This window comes from Coenobita brevimanus, chromosome 100 (genome assembly GCF_032717465.1).
Source record: "Coenobita brevimanus isolate Jiangsu-jjx chromosome 100, ASM3271746v2, whole genome shotgun sequence".
Taxonomy (NCBI): Eukaryota; Metazoa; Arthropoda; class Malacostraca; order Decapoda; family Coenobitidae; genus Coenobita; species Coenobita brevimanus.
The window spans coordinates 4,742,805-4,768,987 of NC_137053.1; the positions used below are offsets into that span (position 1 = coordinate 4,742,805).

The window sequence follows — 26,183 nt, forward strand, 5'->3', positions numbered from 1 at the left end:
GTTTCAGTTACTCCACATACATCCACTTTCGCACCCTCAAGCACCTGGACAATCTCTCTCTCTTTTACCTTATCATTTGCACCCCTCACATTCCATGATGCGATCCATACCATGTCCATTGTCCGGTCCTTGGTCGTCATCTTTTGGTCAGTCCTTGTCCGAGGCTTATTGTTTGTCTTTTTAGTTAGCTGTTTTCCGGGGAGGGCACTAACCCTCCGCCAACCCTTTTAGTCGCCTCGTACAACAAGCAGGGATACTGGGGGCCTTCTTGAAAACCCCCCTACCCCCAGGGTTAGTCACTCTCATCTTAAATGTCGGGCCAACTTGCCTAGATCTGGGCTCCTATGCTCCTCATGGGGAAACACAGGATTGGATGATGGATGGATGGATTATATATCATCAGTAGGTTTCTTCTGATGAATATTTTTCTACGTGATAGAAATGATTGGAGAGAAATTGTGAATGAATAAATGACACAGCCCTGAGGGGATATTCTCCTGCATTTGGTCTGATCAGGTCAGATGCGGGTAAAGGGATGGGTCCATCATGATGTGGCAGGGGTAAACCAGCTCTGCTGTCGGGACCTGTTGTGGATGTCACTGACTGCACTGCGAAATTGACCCTAGTGCGGTGTGGTGCGGTGAAGATCTGTCCCTTCTCCCTTTGGGGCTAAGATGCGAATGAATGTGCCGAGTGGATGAGCAAATTGGGAGTGTGTCATCCTGTCTCAGCTACCTCCCTTTCCTTGGGGGAAGCAGCCTAGGTACATAGATAGACAGACAGATTTTCCTACAGCAAGGAATAAAATTTTTGGTTTTCGCCAAACTTCAACTTGTCATTTTGACTTTTTATTTTCTTTGTTTTCCTTTTTTGAACATATTATGATAAAGTACAGCCATTCAGCTGCAAAATAACACCACAATCAGCATCATATCATAAAAAGTGTATTTACACTGACTGATCAAAAAAAGATCGTGAAGCAAATATGCGGCCAGGACTCATAAAAACTTGTGCAACTTTTTTGTTTTGCTTTACCGCGCAATAAAACGCTGAAATAACTATAATCTATGTATCACTGTAAAGGTGGTTTAATGTAGCTTTGCACAGTTTAAATCAGATTTATATAACTTTATTCATCCATCCATCATCCAATCCTACATTGCTCCATGAGGTGCGTAGGAGCACGGGGTTAGGCAAGTTGGTCCCGACATTTAAGATGAGAGTGACCAGCCTCACTCATCCTTGAGAGGCATTACATGAGCAATCAACCCCAACCACACCTTGGATATAAACCTTCACCAGCTCAATCCGATTGGAGCACAATAATTACCCACTAAACCACCAGGTGCCAAAATTTGGTTATATGGTTACTACCCAGCATAGTAAATGGTTTCCTGGTGTACAGGAAACCAATTGACTTGTCACTCAATGTAGAGTCACCCACAGGCAGAAGGAAAAGGAAAGAATGAAGGAAAGAAAGATCGAAGAGGGAGTGTAAAGTTACCCGTGGGCAAAACGACAAAGAAGGAATGAAGGAAAGGAAGACCGAAGACGATGGAAGGAAAAATGGATGGAGGTGAGGAAAGGACAGACACCCGACAGCAGCACTACATTGAGTGAGTGGATAGGTGAGCGCCCCCACACTTTATTATTATTATTATTATTATTTTTTTTTTTTTTTTTTTGCCAAATATTTTTGTATAGCTAGGTATAAAATTTTTGGTTTTTGCTTAACTTCAATGCATCATTTTGACTTATTATTTTATTTGTTTTCCCTTTTTAGAACATACTATGATAGAGTACAACCAATCAGCTTTAAAATGACACCGAAACCAACATTCTATCATGATAAGTGTATTTACACTGAGCGATCAAAGAATAATTTTCCAGCACGAAGATGCAGGCCAGTGCAAGAGCAGCTGTCTCTAGCGCTGACATAATCTGCCCCACCTAGAAGCCTGATAGGATTAAAATACGTTTTTCTTCTTAACCCCTCAGCTGCATATAGCATACTGGAAATGCCAATCGGTAGACTGCGTTGTACATTTAGGATGAGCCGCGTAAAATACTGTGAACTTTTCGGTCATTTTTTGCACCTACTGCATGCTCAGGCTTGATGAGTGAGCAAATCATCAGTGTGGAGTTTAAACTTTGTCTGACTAAAATGTTACCTTGTTTGGTCAGGTTTAAGTGAGTCAAAACACACGATGAAAACAAATTTTTTTAAGCACCAAAGACATAGGAAATGTTTAGGGCCGCCGCAGCCTAGGGGTTAATGAATCCCAAATACTGCACTGAGATTGCCCACGAACAGTTTATGTTTTTAGATGGAATATAAACCAAGTGCCACAACCAGTTAATTACAATATTCTGAAGCTCTCACTACACTTGTAGTAATGTGTGGGTCTCAGCTTGGACTCTGAATTTATTTACTTATGAAGAAGTTTTATGCATGAGTGATGCTTGTGTGGCAAATTACCAAGTTCATCTTATAAAAAAAATTGTATGCAAACAACCACAAATTCTTACCCTAAATGCAACATATAGTAAATACTGTGTATACACACCTTCAGGGTCACGATCAGGGTTGTACTCTAAAGCATTGGTGCAAATGAGGTCAATATCCCGGAGGAAGTCCTGGGCACACTCATACTGGTGGTGGTCAATTTTTGTCATCATTGTTTCCAAGTCCATTGGTTCCTTGATGATGGAGCGGTAGTCAGGCACCTCTTCCTCATCTACAGGCTTTGTAAAGATGTAGAACCTGTGCCCAAGCAGAATAGCAGAAAGATTACCAACTTTGGCATCAGTAGCATTATCATCCAGACATCTTTTTCCCACCTAAGGAAAGAAAATTACTAACAGTATAACCTTTGAAATTGGCCAGATACTCATTCAGTAATTATTCAAGCCCCAGAATCCTGGCTCTACCTTACAACCCTAAAAAACTTCAAACAAAACTACACCTTTCCCAAAACCTATCACTTGGCTCAGAAAGATTCTGTACATAAATAATAATACCTTTTTACTTCACTTCTAACTGTGCAAAAAGATACGTGACATGACAGAGAGTCCAAAACATCAGTACAATATGATAATGCAGGACACCAGACTTCTGTAATGATCAATGACAGTCTGAATTAGCTTTACCATTCTCTAGCTCTTAACATAGCAACTTTCAAGCTAACCTTGTGTTATGTATGCCATCAGCATAAATCATACGTCAATACAGCATCAAGCTCATGTGTATGAAAGCAAAGGGCCACAGCAGTGACTTATCTAGCATTACCCCTTTGAGTACCAGGATTTCTCTTGAACTGAGGTCTTCACGAATTCTAGTTCATGGCCTAGCCTGCCAGGTGTCCATAGTGTAGCTTCCGGACAAAAAATTGAAAATGTGGACAACACGAAATATCCATATACTGTATATGTATATATTTCAACATATTTCTGACGAACGTATTTTTCTCATTTATTTTCTGTATGACATGTAATATACAGTAATCCCTATACTATCTGGAAGCCCACTTTCCGGACACCCCACTTACTGGACATTGTGGACCTGGACCTTCATGCCCCCCCCCCCCCCCAATCCGAAATTTTTCCCTCCCGTAATTTGAAATTGCCGCACAGCGCCGAACAGCTGTTTACACCACGGCCCCTTCACCCCTTCCTTCCTCCCCCCTCCCCTCTCAGGGTTGCCATTTGGTATTTTTCATTACCAAATGTGGGCCAATATGGTAATTAAAATTTCGTTAGGTAATGAATCAGAATAACGCATTACCAAATGGATTTTTCACATGTATGAGGACACAGGATGGAGATTGTGCATTGTCTGCTCTCTCTGATTAATTTGCTAGCCTACACAGTGTGAAAATAATCAACATGCTGTTAATTATAAGGAGAGTGAGTACATGTATTTGCATTTGTATATGTAATTAATGAAGAATAAATGCTACCTTTACGAATTTGGTAACGAAAAGTTAAATTAGGTAATGCAAATGGAGGAGTTTGGTAATGTGGCTGTTGCGATCTGGCAACTCTGTTTCCCCGTCACCAACACTCCAACAGTTACTACTTAACTTCGATCACGAGTGGATGCTTATCGCAGTGGATGCCACACGTGCTCGTTTTTTTGCGAATAAACTGCAATACCTCGCCAGTAGACCACACGGGAATTTACAGTGTTGTGCTGTGTTAAGAAATTAGAATTCAGAGTGCAAAGGATTAACTGTGGAGTGCAAACTGGTGGTTGAAACTGGCGTGGTGCAATTAACAACGTGCAGTGTTAAACAATTATAACTTACAGTGCAAAAAATTACTGTAAGTGCAGCACAACAATGGATTACTGTACGCGCTTCAAGAGCATTTTCACCACTGCCAAAGCCTTAAGAAGGTGGCCACAGACGTGCTGTAAGTACCCTGGTTGAGTTACAGTCACTTGTAATTTCTTATTCTTTGATTCCTTTTCATTTATTTCATGTTTTATGTCCATCACTGGTGTGAACAGGGTCTTAAATAGGTTTAAACAGGTGCTATGCATGTCCGGCAGGGAGTTATTTAGGTGGCTTTCAAAGTTAGGCTGGGTTAGGGTCCTTAAGTACCAGTCCAGCAGGCAGGTGCCCACTTTCCGGACAGGACCACTTTCTGGACATGCCTTTGGCTCTATTACATCGGATAGTGATGGGATTACTGTATGTGCAGTATTGTACGATAACTGCAAGTGCTTCTTTGTCCTTGTGTTCGTTGCTGAGTGCGTTCGTCTTGGGATATATTTGGTACATGCATCATTCATTTTTCTTTAAATCCAGCAGCAGCATTCAGTGAATTCACCCAAGTATTTAGCTGCAGTACATTCCATTACATGGTAGTCATTTCCCAATCATAGTAACACCGTATGTAGTATCTCACACTTATACCGTAATATGTTTTCTGGCTTTGAACAATAACAAAGCCATCCCAGCTGACCGACCCCAGATGTCGTCTGCATGGAGAGACATGCTGGAAGTTACCATTCCGCTCAGTGCGCATGTGCAGAGTGCCCTTTAGCTGTTATGCGTAAAGTATCCGCATGTTATCTCAAGTATTATGCCATTTATCAACAATATTTTATGAACTACATGTGTCAGGAAGATGGTTGGATGTCTTACTGACCTACAGTATAGATAATTACAGGTCGATATATAGATATATATAGATATGTATGTTACAGGCAGATTGTGAAATCTGTCATTTCGTTAATTAAGGTTAGTGAAGTTAATTTAGGTTAGGTTGATCTAAGGTAAGGTTAGGTAAGGTTAGTTTAGGTTTGGTTAGGTTAGGTTAATTTAGGCTAAAGAGAAGGGAACGGTAGCTTCCGGTATGTCACTCCGTGTACACGACACCAGTTGCATGATTCACCACGTGCAGTATGGAGCCAAATTCGTTTGAAAAATGGACTGTTGCACATCTTAAGCAATACTTAAGACAAGGATCAGTGCCTCACTCAGGATATAGTAAAGCAAAACTAATACAGATAGTGAGAAACTCTTGAACATCCTGATATACTGGATCAAGTTGAGCCAACTGATGGCAAGAGTGTAGGTGAATCAAGATGGACTGCTTGTGTTCATGGGAAATTACTGGTATTCCCAGATCCCCATTTATGAACAAATTGGGATGATAACCCATTTTCTATCCAGTCAGTAAAATGTCTTGAGCATATTGCATGGAATACCGTAGCCTTCCATCCTACATTCCGTTTAGATTTCATCTGCGACTTAGCCCTAGAATGATGATCATGCGCCTGGCAGCGTGGCAGGCATCTGCATGAAGATGCCAGAGATTCTTCATTTCATATCTTGGCCAATTTATATCAATAGTCACAGACAGTGATATGCGTTTATATTACCATTTACAATCTTACCATAGTTTCTGGGTATATAATAAATCACTTTAGTAACCACTGGCTGTTCTGGAACATGTGATAAGGCCCTAAATTGTTAGTAGTTGTTAAATTTCCTTACAAATTTTGCAGTATTCGCACAAGGATAACATTCTTTTATTAATATTAGATACTGCATCTTTATATATAAGTTGAATAATGAAAAGTACTTTCAAGTATAGTTTAAGCTTAAAAAAAAAAAAAAAAAAAAAATCCGTAACTGATTACTCTTTACAGTCCCTTGTCCCCATTTTCTAGAACGACACTATGGACACCTGGCGGGCTAGACCGTGAACTAGAATTCATAGAGACTCTAATTACCAACATTATGGTACCTGGTGGTTAAGGCAACTGGTGGTTTAGTGGGTGATTAAGGCACTCCAATTGGACTGAGCCTGTGCAGGTTTATATCCAAGGGATGGTAGGGGTTTATTACTCATGTAATGACACTTAGGGATGAGTGAGGCCGGTCACTCTCACCTTGAATGGTAGGGCCAACTTGCTTAGTCCTGGGCTCCTACATTCCACATGGGGCAACACAGGATTGGATAATGGATGGATGGATGGAAGGATGGATCTGGCATTAGCCCAAATAAAATTCATAGGTGCCCTGGTCACAAAGCAATGGTCGGACTTACGTTCGGTTTCTGGCTAGCTTGGCACAGATCTCACGCAAGAATATCCGCAGCTCCCTTAAAGTGGCCTCCTCTAACTCCTCCAGCCGCCGTATCTCCTTAGAATTGAGGCTGCATGATTCTGGCTGTTCTACCACAGGGAGTTCCTCCAGTACCCGTTTGTTATGTCGAGCCTGCAAAATCAGTGTTTGCTGGAAGTTCTGCCTTTAACTTGGCCTAAAAATGCCATCAGTCAGATCATGTTGCTGAGTTCATAATACAGTAGGTAAACACTAGAATATGATGATAATCAAACAGAAGTGCTATGGAAAGTTTGTAGAGCTTTGTATTGTCTTTCTGTGATTAAGCTACATGAAATAAGCTGCAAAAGGATGAAAATCTGTGCCAAGTTAAAGTGAAAGAGCTATAGGAACATTTACTTAACACCAATTCAATGAAGTATTTGAGTTAATTTTTGCTACTACCTAATTATTTCATTCAACTTAGGGGATATGTTTTGCAGTGAAGGGTTTAATGAAAGTTACATCTCAGAACTCCCGCTCAGTCTCCCTAAAGCCATACAAAACTGCCTGGAGAAAGGAAGAAAAAAACAAAATGTCACTAGATTGATGGGGTTTTACAAAAAGCAATATACTACATAATTAGGCATAACGACCTTAGAGGCAGCAATATATTATTACAGTAATTTGAAATAAAGGTGAGCGAAGTGAGTGCAAGAATTATTGCGGCATAAGTTTATTGAGTGTGGCAGGAAAGATATATCTATGACTTATCATAGAGAAAGTAAGAGAGATATCAGAAGTCTTAGTGAGTGATGTACAGGGTGGCTTTAGGAGTGGCAGAGGACAGCAGAGAAGGCTTGTGAGAAGGACCATAAGGCGTTTATGGCATTCATGGATATTGAAAAAGCATACGACAAAGTGAACAGAGAAGGATTGAGGAAAGTTTTGCGCATGTGCAGTGTGGATGGTATGCTGCTAGGTGTCGTCAAGAGTTTTTATGATGGTAGTGAAGCATGTGTGAGGGTTAATGGGCATCTAAGTGAATGGTTCACGATCGGTGTGGGCATGCAACAAGGTTGTGTGATATCCCCATGGTTGTTCGATATATATATGGATAGGGTGATGAGAGAAGTAAAAACACAAGTAATGGAGAGAGGGATGGTGTTGGTAATCAGTGGTGATGGATGGAATATCTCAAATTTGTTGTATGCTGATGATGCAGTACTGGTTGCAAATATCGAACAAGAACTTGGTAGGCTCGTGCAGAGTTTTGCTGATGTCTGTGGGCATCATTCCCTGAGAGTAAATGTAGAAAAGAGTAAAGTGATGGTTACTGAGAGAGAAGGTGACTCCCAGTGAAATGTTACAGTGAATGGAGAGAGACTGGAATTGGTGAGAGAGTTCAAATACCTGGGTACAGTGATAGAAAAGAGAGGAAAATGTGCAAAAGAAGTTGAAAATAGTGTGACACAAGGAAGAAAAGTTGCTGGTGCAATGAAGGCCTTGATAAGAAACAAAGGCTTGAGTGTTGCAGCTGCACAAGGTTCACATGATGGAGTCTTAGTGCCAACTTAACATATGGATGTGAGACTATGGTGTAGCATGAAAATGAAAAGTCAAAAGTGACAGCAGTGGAGATGGGACTGCTGAGGAATGTACGTGGAGTACAGAGTGCGGATAGGATACGAAATAATGTGATTCGTGAAATATGTGGATCGAGGAAGTCGGTGGACACCAGAATTGAAGAGAGTGTACTGAGATGGTATGGTCATGTTGAGAGGATGGATAACAACAGAGTGGTGAAAAAGGTACAGTAAAACGTTGATATAATGGACTTCAATAGACCGGACTCCGCTTTTATCAGACTCGAGGTGCTACCGGACTAAATTCCTATATATAAAAAAAAAGTCCAATAAAGCCAGAAGCAGTCTGGACTGCCAGACCACTTCAGCTATGTTCACCACAAAAAGGAAAATAAAAGACATATTTATCAGTGTACAGTACAGTATTATTATATATATTATACCATTTGATTAAAGTAGTGAAGTTATAACACAATACAGTACCACAGTGGCAGTCAAAACAGTTTAAAAACTGTTCATGCAATCAGGACTAATGTCTGATATATCGGAAAAAGTCCAGATTAGCAGGGGTAAGTCCGGATGTCGCTTTTATTGGAATTTCGCATTTTTCGGAATGGTGTGAGCCCCAATTAGTCCATTATAGTGAGGTCTTACTGTATATCTGAGCGAATTTGAAGAAGGCTGGAGGTGAGGTAGGCCAAGAAGAAGGTGAAGAAGAGATATGGTGGATGAGTGGGTGGGGAAGAGAGATTTAGAAGTCGGTGAGACTAGGGAACTGACAAGACATCGAGCTGGCTGGATGAATGTTGTAAGGAGAAGCGCATGATCAGAGATTTGGCACCCCTTTTTAACGTGGCAGCGTCTGGACTGACTCTATTGGATACATTTATGTGAAGCTACAAAATGTGGTGGAGGTTTTTGGCGTGTCCGATACAGCCAGGATTCCAGGGGCTTGAATGATGAGTGAATGGAAGTGTGGCCCACTGGATTGGGCAAATTTGGGCTGTCTGGACACTGCTACTCCTCACCCCGCCCTGGGATGGGAAAGGAGGTCCGGATGATGATGATGAATTTGAAAGTTTTCTGTAATTTACTGAGGATTTACTGGCTAATAGGACCACTAAAAATAAAATAAAATAAAATGAAATAAACAAATAAAAAAGGCTCATAATGAGGATTTGCTATACTATATTATTCACCCAATTCTATAAAATTGTATAAAAAGAGAATACATTCATTAGACAAAGTAACATTACCAGTAAACAACATCTGCATATGTGAGAAAGCTGGTGAGACTGAAATCCTGGAACAATGCAAATTATTACAGTTTCCATATCAAATATACTTGGATAGTAACTCCTCATGGGGCAATGTGGGATTGGATGATGGATGGATGAAATAAATATCAATACGAGCAAAAATGCCAGAATCAGCAGTTATATAACTTTGGAACTTACCAAACAGGAGGGCATATTAAATGTGAGCAATGATCTGCAACTGGGAGTGGTTATAAAACTAAAACTACAGTAATGGGTTTTAAGAGTATTAAAGATAAGAAACCTGTATGACTGCAATGATGAGGGATTATAATGACATGAGTACTGCACCTTAGGCCTGGAAAGCATGGTGGCATAGAACAGTGGTCTGAAGAACAGTCGTCGTTCCTCCACACCTGGGTTGGTCACGGTGAGGGTCTCATCCCGATACACACTGAATAGCTGCTGTACCTGTTGAAGCCAATATATATCAACATATGACTTACAACCATATTATCAAAACTGTGTGCACAAAGGTTCCAGAAGTAGAAAGTCCATAAATTTTATAGCTATTAACAGAACACCTGTGGCTGTTTGATGACATCACTTTGCATCCCATATTTCAGTGTAGTCAGCAATAATACAAAACGTCAGACATGTTTTATCATCACTGTCTTCAGATCTTATCATCAAACCTGAGGGGTAATCCACAACTTAATATTCTCAATTTTAATAATACTGGTACAGCTCTTAGATTTGAGCAATAAAACCAAAAACAGCCACAAAATGCATATGTTTCTTTAGCTGTGGCCCAATTTCAACTACACTGCACTATTACAATCCTTAGGAAATACCATACTGGCCATAACTACAAACCACATACAAAAATTGGTTGTCAAGATGGAAAATTAAAACAGAAGTGAAAGTGGAAAAAATGTGAAGGCGTGAAGGATCTAGGTGGACGATTATTAACCGATGGGGATGAAGTATGGACCAGATGGAAAGAATATTTTGGAAAGAATATTTTGAATAGAGAGATCTAAGCCACTGTAAATATGATTGGACTTGGGGGTGTGCAGAGAAGGAATGCAATGCCAGGAAACATGACAGTCGCACAGGTGAAGAGCGCTGTGAAGCAGCTGAAAAATAGGAAAATAGCTGTGGTTGATGAGGTATATGCAGAGATGGTTAAGTGCTGTGGAAAGAGTGGAATGAAGTGCTTGTTGGAGGTATGTAAGAAGGCATGGATGAGTAAAACTGTGCCAGCAGAGTGGAAAAAAAGCAGTGACTGTACCTCTGTACAAAAATAAAGGTGAGCGAAATGAGTGCAAGAATTATTGTGGCATAAGTTTATTGAGTGTGGTAGGGAGGGTATACAGAAGAATTATTATAGAGAAAGTAAGAGAGATATAAGTCCTAGTGAGTGATGAACAGGGTGGCTTTAGGAGTGGCAGAGGATGTGTGGATCAAATATTTGCAGTGTGACAGATAGTGAAGAAGGCTTGTGAGAAGGACTATAAGGTGTTTATGGCATTCATGGATTGAAAAAGCATACAACAAAGTGAACAGAGAAGGATTGTGGAAAGATTTGCGCACGTACGGTGTGGATGGTAAGCTGCTAAGTGCTGTCAAGAGTTTCTATCATGGTAGTGAAGCATGTGTAAGGGTAAATGGGCATCTGAGTGAATGGTTCACGATTGGTGTGGGCGTGCGACAAGGTTGTGTGACGTCCCCATGGTTGTTCTATACATATATGGATGGGGCGATGAGATAAGTAAAAACATGAATAATGGAAAGAGGGATGGCATTGGTAATGAAGGGTGATGGATGGGATAACTCTAATTTGTTGCATGCTGACAATGCAGTACTACTTGCCAGTACCGGACAAGAACATGGTAGGCTAGTGCAGAGTTTTGCCGATGTCTGTGAGCATTGTGAATTGAGAGTCAATGCAGAAATGAGCAAAGTGATGGTTATTGAGAGAGAAGGTAACTTCCGGTGCAATGTTGCAGTGAATGGAGAGAGACTGGAATTGGTTCAAATACCTGGGTACAGTGACAGAAAAGAGAGAAAAATGTCAAAAAGAAGTGGAAAGTAGAGTGACACAAGGAAGAAAAGTAGCTGGTGCAATGATGACCTTGATAAGAAACAACGACTTGTATGTTTCAGCTGCATGAGGCTTACATGAAGGAGTGTTAGTGCCAATGTTAACATATGGATGTAAGACCATGGTGTGGCATAAAAATGAAAAGTCAAAAGTGAGAGCAGTGGAGATGGAACTGCTGAGGAAAGTACGTGGAGTACAGAGAGTGGATAGGATATGAAATAATGTGATTTGTGAAAGACGTGGAGTGAGGAAGTCTGTGGACACCAGAATCAAAAAGAGTGTACTGAGATAGGACGGTCATGTGGAGAGAATGGATAACAATAGAGTGGTGAAAAAGGTATATCTGAGCAAATTTTGAAGGAGGGAGGAGGCAAGGTAGGCCAAGGAGAAGGTGGAAAGATATGGTGGATAAGTATGTGAGGAAGAGAAGTTTGGAAGTCGGTGAGGCTAGGGGACTGACGAGAGTTGGCTGGATAAATATTGTGAGAAGAAGCGCATGATCAGTGATTTGGCACCCCTTTTTAACGTGAAAGTGTCCGGACTGACTCTATTGGATACGTTTCTGAGAAGCTACAGAACATGATGAATGTTTTTGGCATATCAGATAGAGCCAGGATTCAGGGGGCTTGAATGGTGAGCGAATGGAAGCGTGGCCCATTGGACTGGGCAAATTTGGGCTGTCTGGACACTGCTACTCCTCACCCTGCCCTACGGTGGGAAAAAAGGTCCAGATGATGGTGATGATGATGATGATGAAAACAGAAAACATTATCAAGAAGTTCTAAACAATATTCCATGCACTCCTATTGCTGTCTCTGTACTTCATCTTTTGTTCATATCAAGGCACTTCCTACCAATGGTCACTTGTCTTGTTTGAGCCAACCTACTCTTTATTACCTTTACATGTTTACCTGGTGACAGATGGTTGTGAACATCACCCACTCAACACTGTGCTGCCTATTCTTCCTTCACTCTTACCATTCTGAGGCTGACCTCCTCTATTCCTCTTTCTCCCTTTCTTTCCTGATGTTTTTATTACTTTTTTTTTTTTCAGTTCAGGCAGCTCAAAACTAAGTGAGATGTCTAATGGTTTCTTGTAACCCTGGAAGCCATTTCTAACGCTAGGTGGTAACCATACAACTAGAAAATGGGGTGACGTGAAGCCTGCTACGGTGTGCCTACTAACTGGGTGGAGCAATGCAAATGCAATGTCCATCCACACTTTTCCCCACAGCTTGTTGTCACTAGGCACTATGAACTGCATGGGAACATCAGTTCACTGTATGGGACAGCCTGGCAGAAGCAGTTGGCTTGATGGCTCTGCTCAGCCAAATGGACCGGGGTTCATTCAGTTACTATGTACAGTGCCTCTTTTTTCTATCACTGTATTATTTCAAGTTTCTATCCATTAACTAGCACATCTGTTAACTTTTTTCTCAAATTTTTTTTTATAATACTCTCTATCCATCAACATTCATAACCAGTCTCAATCCTCTTTCCTTAATTACTGTCTTGACCTCTTACACATCAGTCTATATATACAGTTACACTCAACAAGTGCACTCAGAGAGCGCATGGATCCGCTGACATCTTGATGAGACAACACAGATCACCAACCAAATTTAATCACACAAACTCATCCTTGGTCCATGACCCACAAAAAAAAAAAAAAAAAAAAAAAAAATCATTGAAATCCTTTATTAACTTTTTGAGGTATCTTTCACACAAACAAGCAAGCAGTAAACAAACGATTGAATACATAACCTCCTCTACCTTTGTTGAAGGTAACAATGGAGACTTCACACTTCTATCTCCAACACTACTAGAACAGGAAGTTTATTCTAAAACAACTGTTAAGATGCAGGCATGGAAAAAAAAAGTGCAGAAACAAGAGATGAATAAGCAGAGAAACGAAAGCATTAACAACTGGAGGAGATTCGGAGTTTTACTCCCATTACTACATTCCCCCAGCTACAAACATTTTGCAAGTAGTGTGGAATGTAATAATGCATATCCTCGAATCCCAAATGGTCTCTTATTTCTGTGCTGTTGCCATCTCTTGTTTCTTCTCTTTTTCACCCCTACATCTTAACAATCATTTCAGGATAAAATTATTGTTATTTTCTTGTTCATAATCTTTTTATGGATGCTACAGGTCCCGCTCAAAGTCTGCTGACTATGGGGACCTTGTATTGAGTGGCTGGGGGTTGCTCAGACTTTCCGAACCAAGCAGCCTACTGAATGCTCAGATCTCACATTCTTGGTACTTGGCAACTCTCCTTGATGCTCCCACCACCAAAGGTTGTGAACAGCATCAGTGCTGTGTGGGATAAGCTCCAGAAAGCATGCTAGTTGCGAACTGCTGGAGTGACCAGAGTCTTTCTTTTTCACTTCCTTCACTGTTTGTCCCACTGCCACCCAGCCATACCTCAGAATGGGGTACAAGAATTTAACCCACCAAGAAAAGGCTCGGAGTCTTGCCTTGAGGGCAGCAAAAATGTTGGTGAAGGAGATCTGTCGGCAAACAGGGAAGTGTAAGTCAGCCATATTCTGCCTCCTGGCAAAAGCCATGAATATGCCTCAAGATGAAGTTCCATCCTGAAAATCTGTGCCACAGTGTCCTAGAAAGACTTCAGCAGCTACTGAAAAGCTTATCAAGAGGCAGGCATTGATGAAATCTATTAACCACTGCAAGATGACTGAAGCAGGCCAACCCACCCTCCTTGGAAGTGTAGCAGACTGCACCATTCAAGAGTGTTGCCAGAAATGTGTGAACCTGCCTCTTCGCCTCTCAACTAGAAAACTGCTACAGACTCGCAAGATGCATGCTGTCCATCTCTGTTTCACAGGAAAATATGAAGATTTCACCACTGAGGACTGGAGAAGGGTCTTATGGAGTAATGAGTCAGCTTTCCAGTGTGGTGCACTATGGCATGGCAAACTGAAACATCCCTCACACATAAATCCCCTTGACCCTTGTTATGTGCAAATGACTGTCAAGCATCATGATTCAGCCATGATTTGGGGTTGCTTCAGTGGAGAGTTGGGTCGAGGGGGAGTTTATGTGCTTCCCAAGAAACTAACAATGAATGGAGACTGCTACACTGAAGGTCTTCGTGACCATATTGTGAATTTTTAAGATCCATGACTGCAACTTCTTCATGCATGATAGTCATAAGGCAAAGAAGGTCATTCTATGGCTGTCAGAAAAACAAGTGAACATCCTTCAATGGCCTGGGAATTCTCCAGACCTGAATCCCATCAAGGAGCTGAGGTCTCACAAGAAGTTTAAACTCCAGACAACTCTTCAATTCCTTGCCTTCTTGATGCCATCAGAGACAACTGTGTGCATGAAATTCAACTTAACTACTGAAGAAACCTTGCTGACTCCATGTCACAACATACTCAAATTAATCTGAAGGCATATAGTGGCCAGACAAGGTACTAAAGAAACTGAAAGGTATTTGTTGCTTTAATTACCCATTCCTTAGACTTTCTGCAGTTACTGTAGCCACCAACTACACATTAGCTACACTAGAAAAGACTTTCAAATTTATGATAACTGCTACCACAATAACTGATACAGTGTATGTCAAATGCAACACAAATCTGTGGAGATTTACATATTCACAGAAGAGATCTTGGTGCTAGAGAATGTTTTAGGCAGTAACTTTCATACTGTAGCTCAAATGCTGCCCTATGTATGAAAAGGAAACTTCCTCAACTGTTAAGAAGCATTTTGGTGGGTAACAAGCTCACATGTACCTTTTCATTCAGGAGTTATGACACGTGTGTGTGTGTGTGTGTGTGTGTGTGTGTGTGTGTGTGTGTGTGTGTGTGTGTGTGTGTGTGTGTGTGTGTGTGTGTGTGTGTGTGTGTGTGTGTGTGTGTGTGTGTGTGTGTGTGTGTGTGTGTGTGTGTGTGTGTGTGTGTGAGAGAGAGAGAGAGAGAGAGAGAGAGAGAGACCAAAGCAACAATTTTGCAGAACTATATTGAGACTCCTTCAACGGTTAATGGGGTTGCCCAAGCAGCTCTGCACTTAAATGGCGAAGGTCTTTTGTTCCATATGCTTAGCCCCTCCACACCGGACTATTTAGAACACAGGTGTTCTTTCACTGCAGGCATTCTCAGAAAATAGCCTGTTTTCAAACATTAATATCTCGGAAACCATAGCACTTAGGGAAACAAATTAAAGGCCATGTTATTCATTAACTCTTCTTCTTGCAAAAGAATGTATCCCCAGGTCTTTAACCTATCAAAGTGCATACTACAACGGGATCTGATTCAATTATTCAAGATTATTTAAGGAACTGATAATATGCATGCTGACAAGCACTTTGCAACTAATCGTTCGAACTACACTAGAGGTAATGCGAATAAGATTAATGCAAAGCATTTCCAGTCTAATGAAGCCAGACATTTTTTTCTTTAACAGGGTTGTTAACATTTGGAATAAACTGCCCAGGGATGTCAGTAACTGCAGTACAGTGGTGACATTCAAAAACCGCTTAGATAAGTATCTCGCTTCAAATCCCCAGCTAAACGCCTTCATGACTGAATAATAATATAAGCTGTTTTTCTCTAATTCTGAATGTGATGAAACTATTTACTATGTAATCAATCATAATGATAATTGTAACTTATTGACACTTGTTGTGTATAGACATAGTACAACAGAATATAGTTTACCACTTTTCAGTCTTTCCTATGAAAATTCTAGGTTAGTTTTTCCAAGCTGCATGGTGGTCTTTTTCACTTTGTTCCTGCCAGCTTCAACTGGAGGGTTTAGTGGGTGGGGGAGAGCCTTCTTGCTTTACTATCCTTACCTTCAACTTGTAGAATTAGATATCACAGTGATAGTTTTCTCTGTAACAAGCAGCCTCAAAAGGACCATCAGGTCTGTGGCTGTTCACTTTCCTTTGTACTCCTTTGTCTGTAGATCATAGCGCTGGTGAGTAAGGACGTGATGAAGAGGGGTAATTTCTGGCTCACGAAGCCGGATGTGTTCGTGCATTGCACGCGGCCCCAATATTGGTTTTGGTCTCAACATGACAACTTCTCCATTATTAGATAAACTGGACATAGTGGCATCCATGGCACGCCCTATGGCACTATCACCGAGTCCTTTCCTAGTATCCTTTGAAAAAGGCCTGGCAGGGGTGGATGAGGCAAGGTGTCCACATGAAATGGGAAGATAATCAGACAAGAGGTTCAAGAAAAAATTGTCCTATGCTTGGCAAATTCACAGAGACGACTGAGGTATGCTTGCCTCGGGTGGGAGGAGTCACTCCCGAACCTTTGGTGACGAGATCACGTGGCTGCTGCCGCAAAACTGTGCCATGAAAACAAGTTCGGCTACTGCTGACACCCACCAGCCTACTGCCATCTCTTTTGCATTGATCTACACTGACACCCAAAGGTTAGGGGTTAAAGTTGTGCTTCATATGTGTGTTCGTCACATGCACATATACTTTATGAATGGGATGTCATCTTCACCTGCATTATTCCTACATAATGACTGATAAATGAAGCACTCAAACATTTCACTACCACCCTAAAGACTGAATATTCAAGGATTACACACATACAGTTGACCCTCATTATTCTCGGGGGTTGCGTACTGGACTCCCTGTGAACGGAAGAAATCCGCAAATAACTCATACCATCAGCAAACAGCACTGGTCTGTTTCACAGTTTTAACTATTCCCATTACCTACAGACCCACTATGAGACCTGCAAATGTATTTTATGACACATTAATGCCTTAAAAAAAAAAAAAAAAAAAAAAAAAAAGTACAGTACTGGATAATACACACGTCGGCTGACAGCCACAAACAACTGCCCCTCACATATCCTGTTCAGTAACTTAACTTTATTTTCCACTTTCTTCTGCTGCTTAGGTTCTCTAGCAGCAGATGCACCCTGAACAGCATATTCAGGACCCACTTTTCACAGGGATAATGAATGGAAGTGATTAGGAAAGCCATAATAACATGCAAAACACAGGCAGACATACAACCCGTGAGATGAACTGACAGAGAAAGAGCACCGTGGCACATAACTGGGTCCCCTCTTTGAAAGGCCAACAGGATAAGGAAAAAGAAGACACATAGGCAGATAACAGGGGATGCTAATCTAGGAGCCAATCACAGGCAAGCTCTCATTGCAAGAAAAGAGTGGGACATCAGTTATGAAATATCGTGTGCTCCAGAGTGCTAATGCCCTGTTCTGAACAGCACATACCTACTGTATACAGGGTAACTGCACAGTTTAACTGTACGGGACTGTATTTCTCATGGAAAACATGCAAAAAAAAAAAAAAACACCTGCAAACCACTAGTAACAGTTGATGCTGTGGGAAAAGCAGGAAATATTTTCCTGTGGATGAAGAAGTGAAGGAATGTTGTGGGGTGGATGTGGATGTGGTTGAGAAGATTAGGAGAAATACACTGAGGTGGTTTGGACCTGTGGAGAGAATGGAGAATGAAAGATTGACTAAGAGGGTGTATGTAGGTGAGGTGGAAGGAGGGACAGAGAGGGGTAGACCAAGGATGAGGTGGAGGGATGGAATTGAGAGGTATATGAGGGATGGGGGGGGGGGAGTTGGGAGGAGGGTAGTCAAATGGTGGGTGACAGAGCGACTTGGAGGCGTTTTGTCTGCTGCCACCCTTTGCGGGATTAGGGCGTCGGGATATAAATAGATAGATAGAATTTTTCAAATAATTTCCCAGATATTTTGTGCAAATATGCAAACCCGTGAATAGCAGGGGTTGGCTGTACACCATACTGATGCATCGTAGCTCCTTCCATTATCCCCCTCTCTAAAACAGATCATGAGCTTTTCCTGGTTTCATACTGTATACCGGTATACAGTATTTTAAAGCCCTTCTCACATATTTTATACACAACTGGAATTCCATCGTAATAATATATTTTGCTTTAGATATATAAATTTTCTTAATATCTCTCTTGGATAATTAATTAATTTAAATAATACCTTGGATGGAAGCTGTTTATTCAACATGGCTGTCATGAACAAAAACAGTGGCATCAGCACCTAAGTCAAATATTAACCTTTCTGGTACAGGTCTGTATCAACTGAACCAAAACCATATGCATCATCAATAGGCTGAAACAATGCACCACTGCTTTACACATTATTAATAACCTAACCTATAACATATCATGCAACAAAAAGAATAAATGGAAACAGAAATTATCAATCAAAGGATTACATGTATTGTAAAATATAAAAGCATTTGTCCTGGACGACAAATACATTATCCAACTTTTGCAGTGCCATCACTTCTAATATTAATACTATAGTTGTGAACAGCACTACAGCAGCATGCTAGCTAATCCACTGAAAATTTCTAAGCAGTATCACTGGCTTGCATGCATCTGTGCAAAATGCAAAAATGCCATGAACATCATCAGCATAACGGGGGAGGAGGGGGGAGGGTTCAACTCACTGGCATGAAAACATGGTGAGTTTTTATACAGTAATCCTTTTAACCCCTATCCGCCGGCTGACGTGTATGCACGACAGGATTCAGGGCGCGGAGGGCCACCGGATGACTTGATAAACCGCACTCACCTTCCTGCCACTGTTTGAGCGCGAGACCATTTTCTGTGATACCTACGAGGTAGGTAGGACCCCCAGGTACTCCGCAGTTGTGCGGTTCAGTTTGTGCTCGGCAGTGGTAGCGAGAGGAACCATGTCATCTTCCATGACATCATCCGATTCCGTCCCACTGCATGAAGGGCTGATTGCCTCATCAACCCCCGTGAAAATTCAGCCCTTAGTGCCACGTAAAGGGCTTAATGATAGTGCCATAGGACGTGCCCCTGACAATACTGTCTCCTCTTGTACACTCAGCTAGAGTACATCCTCTGAGGAGAAAAAAAATCTACGACGTGGAGAGCAAGATCTCTCGCCCTCCAACCCCTACTTGCCCTCCGACATCAGACAGGGCTCACCGACTTCTCCAGGAGGAAGGGACAGTCTATGAGAGTGATGATTTCGGAGATGAGGAGGTGCAAGATGACCCAGGACATCAGGAAAGTGACGTAGACCTGGCGGTCATCTGCGGAAAAAAACACCGCAGAACCGTTTCCCCCACACTCTCGCTGCCTGCTTGCCGACGTATCTTCCTCCAGCGCTCTCCCACACCTCAGCCTACCACTTCAAGGGCAGAATCTCCACAATCAGGCCCTTCGGGAGTCGTATGTGTACTGAGCAGGTGTGTGGGGAAGTGTAAATAGTGTACAGCAGTGCAGAAGTTTGTGTATTTTCATAATTGAGTGAAATGTGTGATATTATAAGTGAATTATAGAAAGTGCTAAGATATAAGTCTTTTATAAGTTCTACAAGTGCATACACGTGATTTATAGTAAGTGCAATACAGGAGTTGATGCTGTTTATTGGATACTGGTTAGAAAATTATTGGATATACCTTGAGTTTGTTACCTGAAAGAAAACCACTTGTGAGCAGGCCACAATGAACAATACCTGCTTCGCTATACCTAAATGATTTCACTCAATAATCAAGGGGATTGTGCCAAATATGAGCATCAGTGTATCTGTGATGTGAAGTACAAATAATGTTAGTTGTGTAAAACATTTATATGATTTTCACTATAACCCTGATTAGTACAAAGCAGTCTGATTTACAGTACAAATAATTACCTCATACTTGACGATCATGCATGAAAGAGCAACAGCACTTACTTGTCAAAGTGCAATTACCTGTAATCGTGATGTAAAGTGCAGTTCTAAGTGTCTTAGTAAAGGAGAAATATGTTTATTTACGTAAGAAGTGAGTACAGAAAAATGAGATACGAATTTCCTTTCCCACACACCTACAAGGCATAGTGGCATGGTGGTGTGGGCGGTAAATCCTGGGGTGAGCCACACGAACCAGGTGATGACTCATTTTCACGGTGGTGAGTAAGGAGGAGTAGAAAAAACAAGTGGAATATTCCGCATTCCAAGGATGCACGGGCAGTGTTACAATCACCACTCCAGTCAGTGCTGCCAACGCTAGCCGGCCGGGCCAAGGCCATTGCCAATGGCGCATGCTCGAAGCCGCGTGCCAAAAGGTGAAAAACCACTCGTCTTCAACTCATCCTTACTCATCGACAGGACCACCTAGAGAACTCGGGATACCTTCATGGAAAGAGGAAGAATTGAGTCTTATGAACTTTCACTGAATTCTCTAGCTATTATAGTTTTTCAGAAATTTTTTTCAAAATCTCGGAAATCGCCCGTAGGGAGGAGTGTGCAGTTGCCGGGAACCCCCCAGTGGCTAAGGATTAAGACCCGGACATTTTGGGCTTGGGGTAAAAAAAAAAAAAAAAAAAAAAAAAAAAAAAAAAAAAAAAGCCAGTATGTTTTTATCCCTAATCTAACTTTGCCACGCGGTGACGAACAGCTGTGTTTTGGCACATACTGTAGTTCCAGTGTCATCTGCTAGCACGCCCCTGCATCCTCCCCACTTCCTGCCTACCTAACGTCGCGACTCCACGCTCGTCGCCATGGCTGCCCACGTGCTTGTTTTTATGAATAAACAGTGACTAAACTGCAACACCTCGCCACTAGACCACATGGGAATTTAAAGTGTTGTGCAGTGTTAAGAAATCAGAATTCAGAGTGCACAGGATTAAGTGCAGAGTGCAACGCTGGCATGTTGCAACTGGCATGGAGCAAGTAAGAACAGAATGTACAGTGTTAAACAATTATAATTGACAGTGCAAAGGATTAAGTGCAGAGCAACACTGGATTAATGTACGTGCTTCAAGTGCACCTTCACCACTGTCAGAGCCATAGAGGACGCAGGTTAATCTTCGTGACAGTCATGGGCATGTCGTAAGTACCCTGTACTCTGCTAAATATTTTCCATACTCACTTCTAATTTCTCATTCATTGGTTCCTTTTCATTTATTTTATGGTTTCTGTCCCTAATTTGTGTGAATAGGGTCTTAGCCCTATCCCGTAAAGGGGTGAGCGTAAATTCTGGCTGCGCACGTTACTCTCGCTCGAAAGCTTTCAGAAGTCGCGTAAAGATATTTTACTTCTATTGCTCATAGGAAAGTTACTATTCATCATAGAAAAGCCATTTTGGTCTTATTTTAAAGATGAAGAGTTTTGTTCTGTCGCACATTGTCCAAAAAGAGAACATATACAAAATAAAATGCAAAAAAAGTGAGTAGAAGTTAGCTGACATGCTCATGTTTTACACGTTCCTTTATGGAGGAAAAAAAAAAAAAAAAAAAAAAAAATCAAGAAGTAATATTTTTGCTTCAATACATAGCAGAATAAGTTTCTCTTCCAATAATGCATTATTTGTTGTATTTTCTTAAATAATAACACCGCATATATACGCAAGAAAAAGAAGCGTAAGTGTTCGGTGAGAGGTCAAGAGGTGTACATCCCACCTGAGAGGAACCTCACACCACACTGAGCCAAGCAAAATAAGTGACCACGCACGCACCAGCTGCGGCAGGCTTAGCTCCGCCCACTTTTGCCCGTCATCCAACAAAAATGACGACTCCCTAAATATTTCTTTAGAGATTACATTGGATGACGGGCAAAGTCGTCATACTGACATCAAAGGTTGACAAACGTATGAAGGCCCAGCCCATCATTGGTATGTGTATGGGTTAAATTGGTGCTGTGCATGTCCGGTAGGGAGTTATTCAGGTGGTTTTCAACATTAGGTTGGGTTGGGGTCTATAAGTAACTGTCCAGGGGCATTTTTCCCACGTCCTGGACATGCCTTTAGCTCTATTACGTCGGATCTTGGAGGGATTGCTATATTTTTCTCTAAATGTGCATTAATTATGTGCTCATAAAGCTTTGAGACTGATTGCACTACATTATAGTGGTTTGGGCAAAGCAGAAGAACCAGTCCACATACCAAAGGGAATGTACTGGTGATGCAGTCTACCAAGAATCAGTACAAAGCACCTACTTTGTGGTTCAAAAATTTTCATGATCAAACTCAAAAGACATTACCAAATTAACCTTACTGTATTTTTCTCCAAATGTGCATTAATTATGTGCTTATAAAGCTTTGAGACTGATTCACTACATTATACTGGTTTGGGCAAAGCAGAAGAACCAGTCCACATACCAAAGGGAATGTACCGTTGATACATACTACCAAGAACCAGTACAAAGCTCTACTTTCGGCTTCAAAAATTTTCATGACCAAACTCAACAGACATTACTAAAAATCCATACACATGTGGATCTACCTGTCTAGTACTTCCTACCAACTGACACCTTTAAAATGCCAAACAAAGCTTTAGTACAGTATTCCTAACCAAACACCACCTGTTTCACTCCTCCTACTTGTTAAATCTATCTGCAGCCAATTTATTGACCCTAACCTCTCCAACACCCTTTGTTATTCATCTACCATTCATTCATTTCTCAGCTTTTTCCACTTTTATTCTTTCAAGTGGAGTCCCGCAGGGCTTTGTGCTGGCACCCGTAATGTTACTGATTTACGTAAATGATATGGTGGATGGAATGGACAGTTATACAAGTCTGCAGATAATGCAAAGATCTTGAGGAAAGTAGAAGTTGAAGAGGATTGTAAAATGCTGCAGGGGGACCTGGATAGGATTCATGAGTGGAGCTGGATGTGGGAAACGAACTTCAACATAAAAGAATGTAGAGCATTGGAAATGGGTAAAGTACCAAGAGACCATCACTGAATTACTTGATGGGTAATGAACCAAAAAGCAAGAGAAGAGAAGGTCTTGGGAATACTGGTCCAGGATAATTTGTCACCCAAAAAACATATTAACGAGACAGACATATAATCTCTTGACTAACGTAAGAGTAGCATTTCATTACTTGGATGAGATGATGAAAAAATTGACAGTGGCCATGATCCACCACAGGGTGGAAAATGCAGCAGTAGTGTGGTCCCCATATAAAAAGAAAGATATAAACAAGATCGTGAGAATAAAAAGGACAGCAACCAAGAAGGTCTCTAGCCTGGCAGATGTCGTACATGGAAAAGCTGGAAAAGCTAGATTTGCCTACCTTAGGAGAGAGAGAGAGAGAGAGAGAAGGGGGGGGGGGGCACATGACTGCAGTGTTCAGGGCCATGATGGGAGTAGAAAAAAAATGACAAAGAAGATTTGTTTGTACGGGATGGAAGAGTAACAAGAGTACGTGAAATGAAACTCAAAAAGCCAAGTTGCTTGAAGGATATCAAGAAATATAGTTTGCCATATAGATGCACAGACCTGCAGAATAGCCTGGACAATCAGAGAGATCATCCAGTCTAAAAACTTCAACAAGTTCAAAACAAAATCTGACTTATTAAGAAATGGAGATGGAACCCCACGAGCATAGCTCATTTCCTGTATATCACAACTAAGTAAATACCAGGTAAATACACACACACACACACACAAACACACACACACACACACACACACACACACACACACACACACACACACACACAAGAATTAAAGTTCATGAATGAAGCAATAAATGGCAAATGGAATTTAATGTGGACAAGGGTCATGTAATTAAGTTTGGTAAAAGTGAAAAAGACCGGACTGGGATTATAAGTTACGAAGTTCAACCTTACACATATCAGAAAGGAAGAAGGACCTAGGAGTGCCTACCAATAACAGACTATCTCCAGCTGATCAAATCAGTGAGAAGGCATGTAACATGTATACACTGCTTGCTAATATGAGAATAGCATTCACATATATAAATGAAGACATGCTGAGAAAGAAAATAACATCATTCATCAGACCAACCGTGGAGTATGCATCAGTAGTCTGGAATCCTCATCTCAAAAAACATATAAGATTAAAAAAGTAAAGTACAAAAGGCAGCTACAAGATGGGTACCAAGCTTAAGGGATCTAAGCTATGAGGAAGCCTAGAAAAATTTAATCTATCAACACTACAGGAGAGAAGGAAAAGAGGAGACATGATTATGGTATATAAATGCATCTCAGGGAAAGAGAAAAGACATAAATGAATATACAGTATAACCTATGGGGAAGCATCAGAAAGAGGACGCTGCAAAAAACTACATAAAAAAAGAGAGGTTCATTTTTGTTTTCGTTTTTAAAGGCTCCAACATGTTTGCATGTGTCAGCCTTGGTCACCTAATGGCGGCTCTCCACGCTGCACGATCCATTGCAGCCTCCCTGTTCAGTCCCTTAACCCTGAGGTCACACTTAATGACCTCGTCCCATGTCTTTCTCGGTCTACCCCTCATAAGACAAAAGGAAATCAGTTCCCCAAATAGGGCAACTGATCATTGGAATGCACTACCGAATGAAACAGTGTGTGCCAAAACTATTCATAAATTTAAGGATACCTATGATAAAACTGCTTTAATACATGGGACAATATGAGTTTGACTTATTCCTGTAAAGATACAATTAGGTAAGAAAACACACACACACACACACAGCTTCACAAAACAACGTAAGATGAAATTGATTCTACTAAACAATACAGTACTGTATTTCATAATCTATCACACCTACACTACACCTGCAACAAATGGCGATGAATACAATTGGCAGAAACTGAGTTAAAAAAAGAAACACTATGCTATGATAATGAAAACAGATACAAATCAGCATGCCTCACCTCATAATCAAGCTGATCATATGGAACATCTGAGGTTGCAAGGAGGAGGAGTGGCAGTGATGGATCAATGTCAAGCAGCAGTGAAGTGAAGGTAGCACGTAAGGTCTCTGAGGTTGTGCCCCACCACTGCTCAATGTGTGGCATATAGATGATGCTAGGAAGTCTGCGGCGGGCCTCATGGAACACCTGCACAAATATATACATATAGCATATACAGCATTTATTAGATATCTACCTATAATGTCAGTTACTACTGCTAAGACAGCTTTCCATGTCTTCATTGCACTCATCCCCCACAGTTCTGGTTACCATCTGATCACAGGAAGTTTCCCAATTATGTGGCAAAACTCAAAATACAGTACAGATAGTGACTTAATCCCAAACTTGGGAAATTTCCCAGTGCCACCACAATATGTGGTATTGAGTAAATGGATAAGTAATTATGAAGAAAAACATTATGTGTGGCAAGAACTATGATATCATGCAGTGATAACTATTACATGAAGTATGGCAAAGCATCTCAAACCTATCATTTGTTCACACATGGAGGGGGGAGTAAATAAAATAGAGGATTTCCATGCATTTAAATACCATATGATAAAAACAAGGACTTGAAGCACTTTGCTCCACAAAAATTTTCAATCAAGAGCAAAGTTTATAGACAAATATTGTTTTCCTAAAGTTCTTCAGCTACACCTACAGTATGAGGGGGAGGGGGAAATTACCTGAGCACATGCTTCCTCTGGTGCCCGTGCTGAGACGGAATAGAGTGCAGCCAGGTCGAGTGTGTGTGTGGGGAGACGCTCCAAACTGTGGATTAAGGCAGGGGCCAGATGGGTACTCTGGCCCTGGCTGCGGAGGCCGGCAAGCAGCAGTCGTGGTCGGTGGGAACTATGATTCCTGTATATATGGCATAATGCTTGATACAAGGCTGTATTGTATTCAGGGCAGTATAGGACATTTCATATTCTTGTCCCTTAGTTATTTATTTTGCATAATGCACATAAAATCTTCTTGTACACTGTTCTTTCTA

At 41.2% G+C, this 26,183-nt stretch overlaps 1 protein-coding gene across 1 annotated transcript in view; it reads right to left on the minus strand.

The window, feature by feature from the left end:
- Positions 1-26,183, minus strand: part of LOC145414545 (uncharacterized) — a 266,969-nt gene that overhangs the window by 64,186 nt on the left and 176,600 nt on the right. The window contains exons 21-25 of the mRNA XM_080284065.1: positions 25,876-26,050; positions 25,151-25,336; positions 9,751-9,870; positions 6,562-6,731; positions 2,568-2,764 (exon numbers count right to left, since the gene is read on the minus strand). Of these exons, the coding sequence (XP_080140191.1) occupies positions 2,568-2,764; positions 6,562-6,731; positions 9,751-9,870; positions 25,151-25,336; positions 25,876-26,050 (848 nt within the window). The remainder of the gene's footprint in view (positions 1-2,567; positions 2,765-6,561; positions 6,732-9,750; positions 9,871-25,150; positions 25,337-25,875; positions 26,051-26,183) is intronic.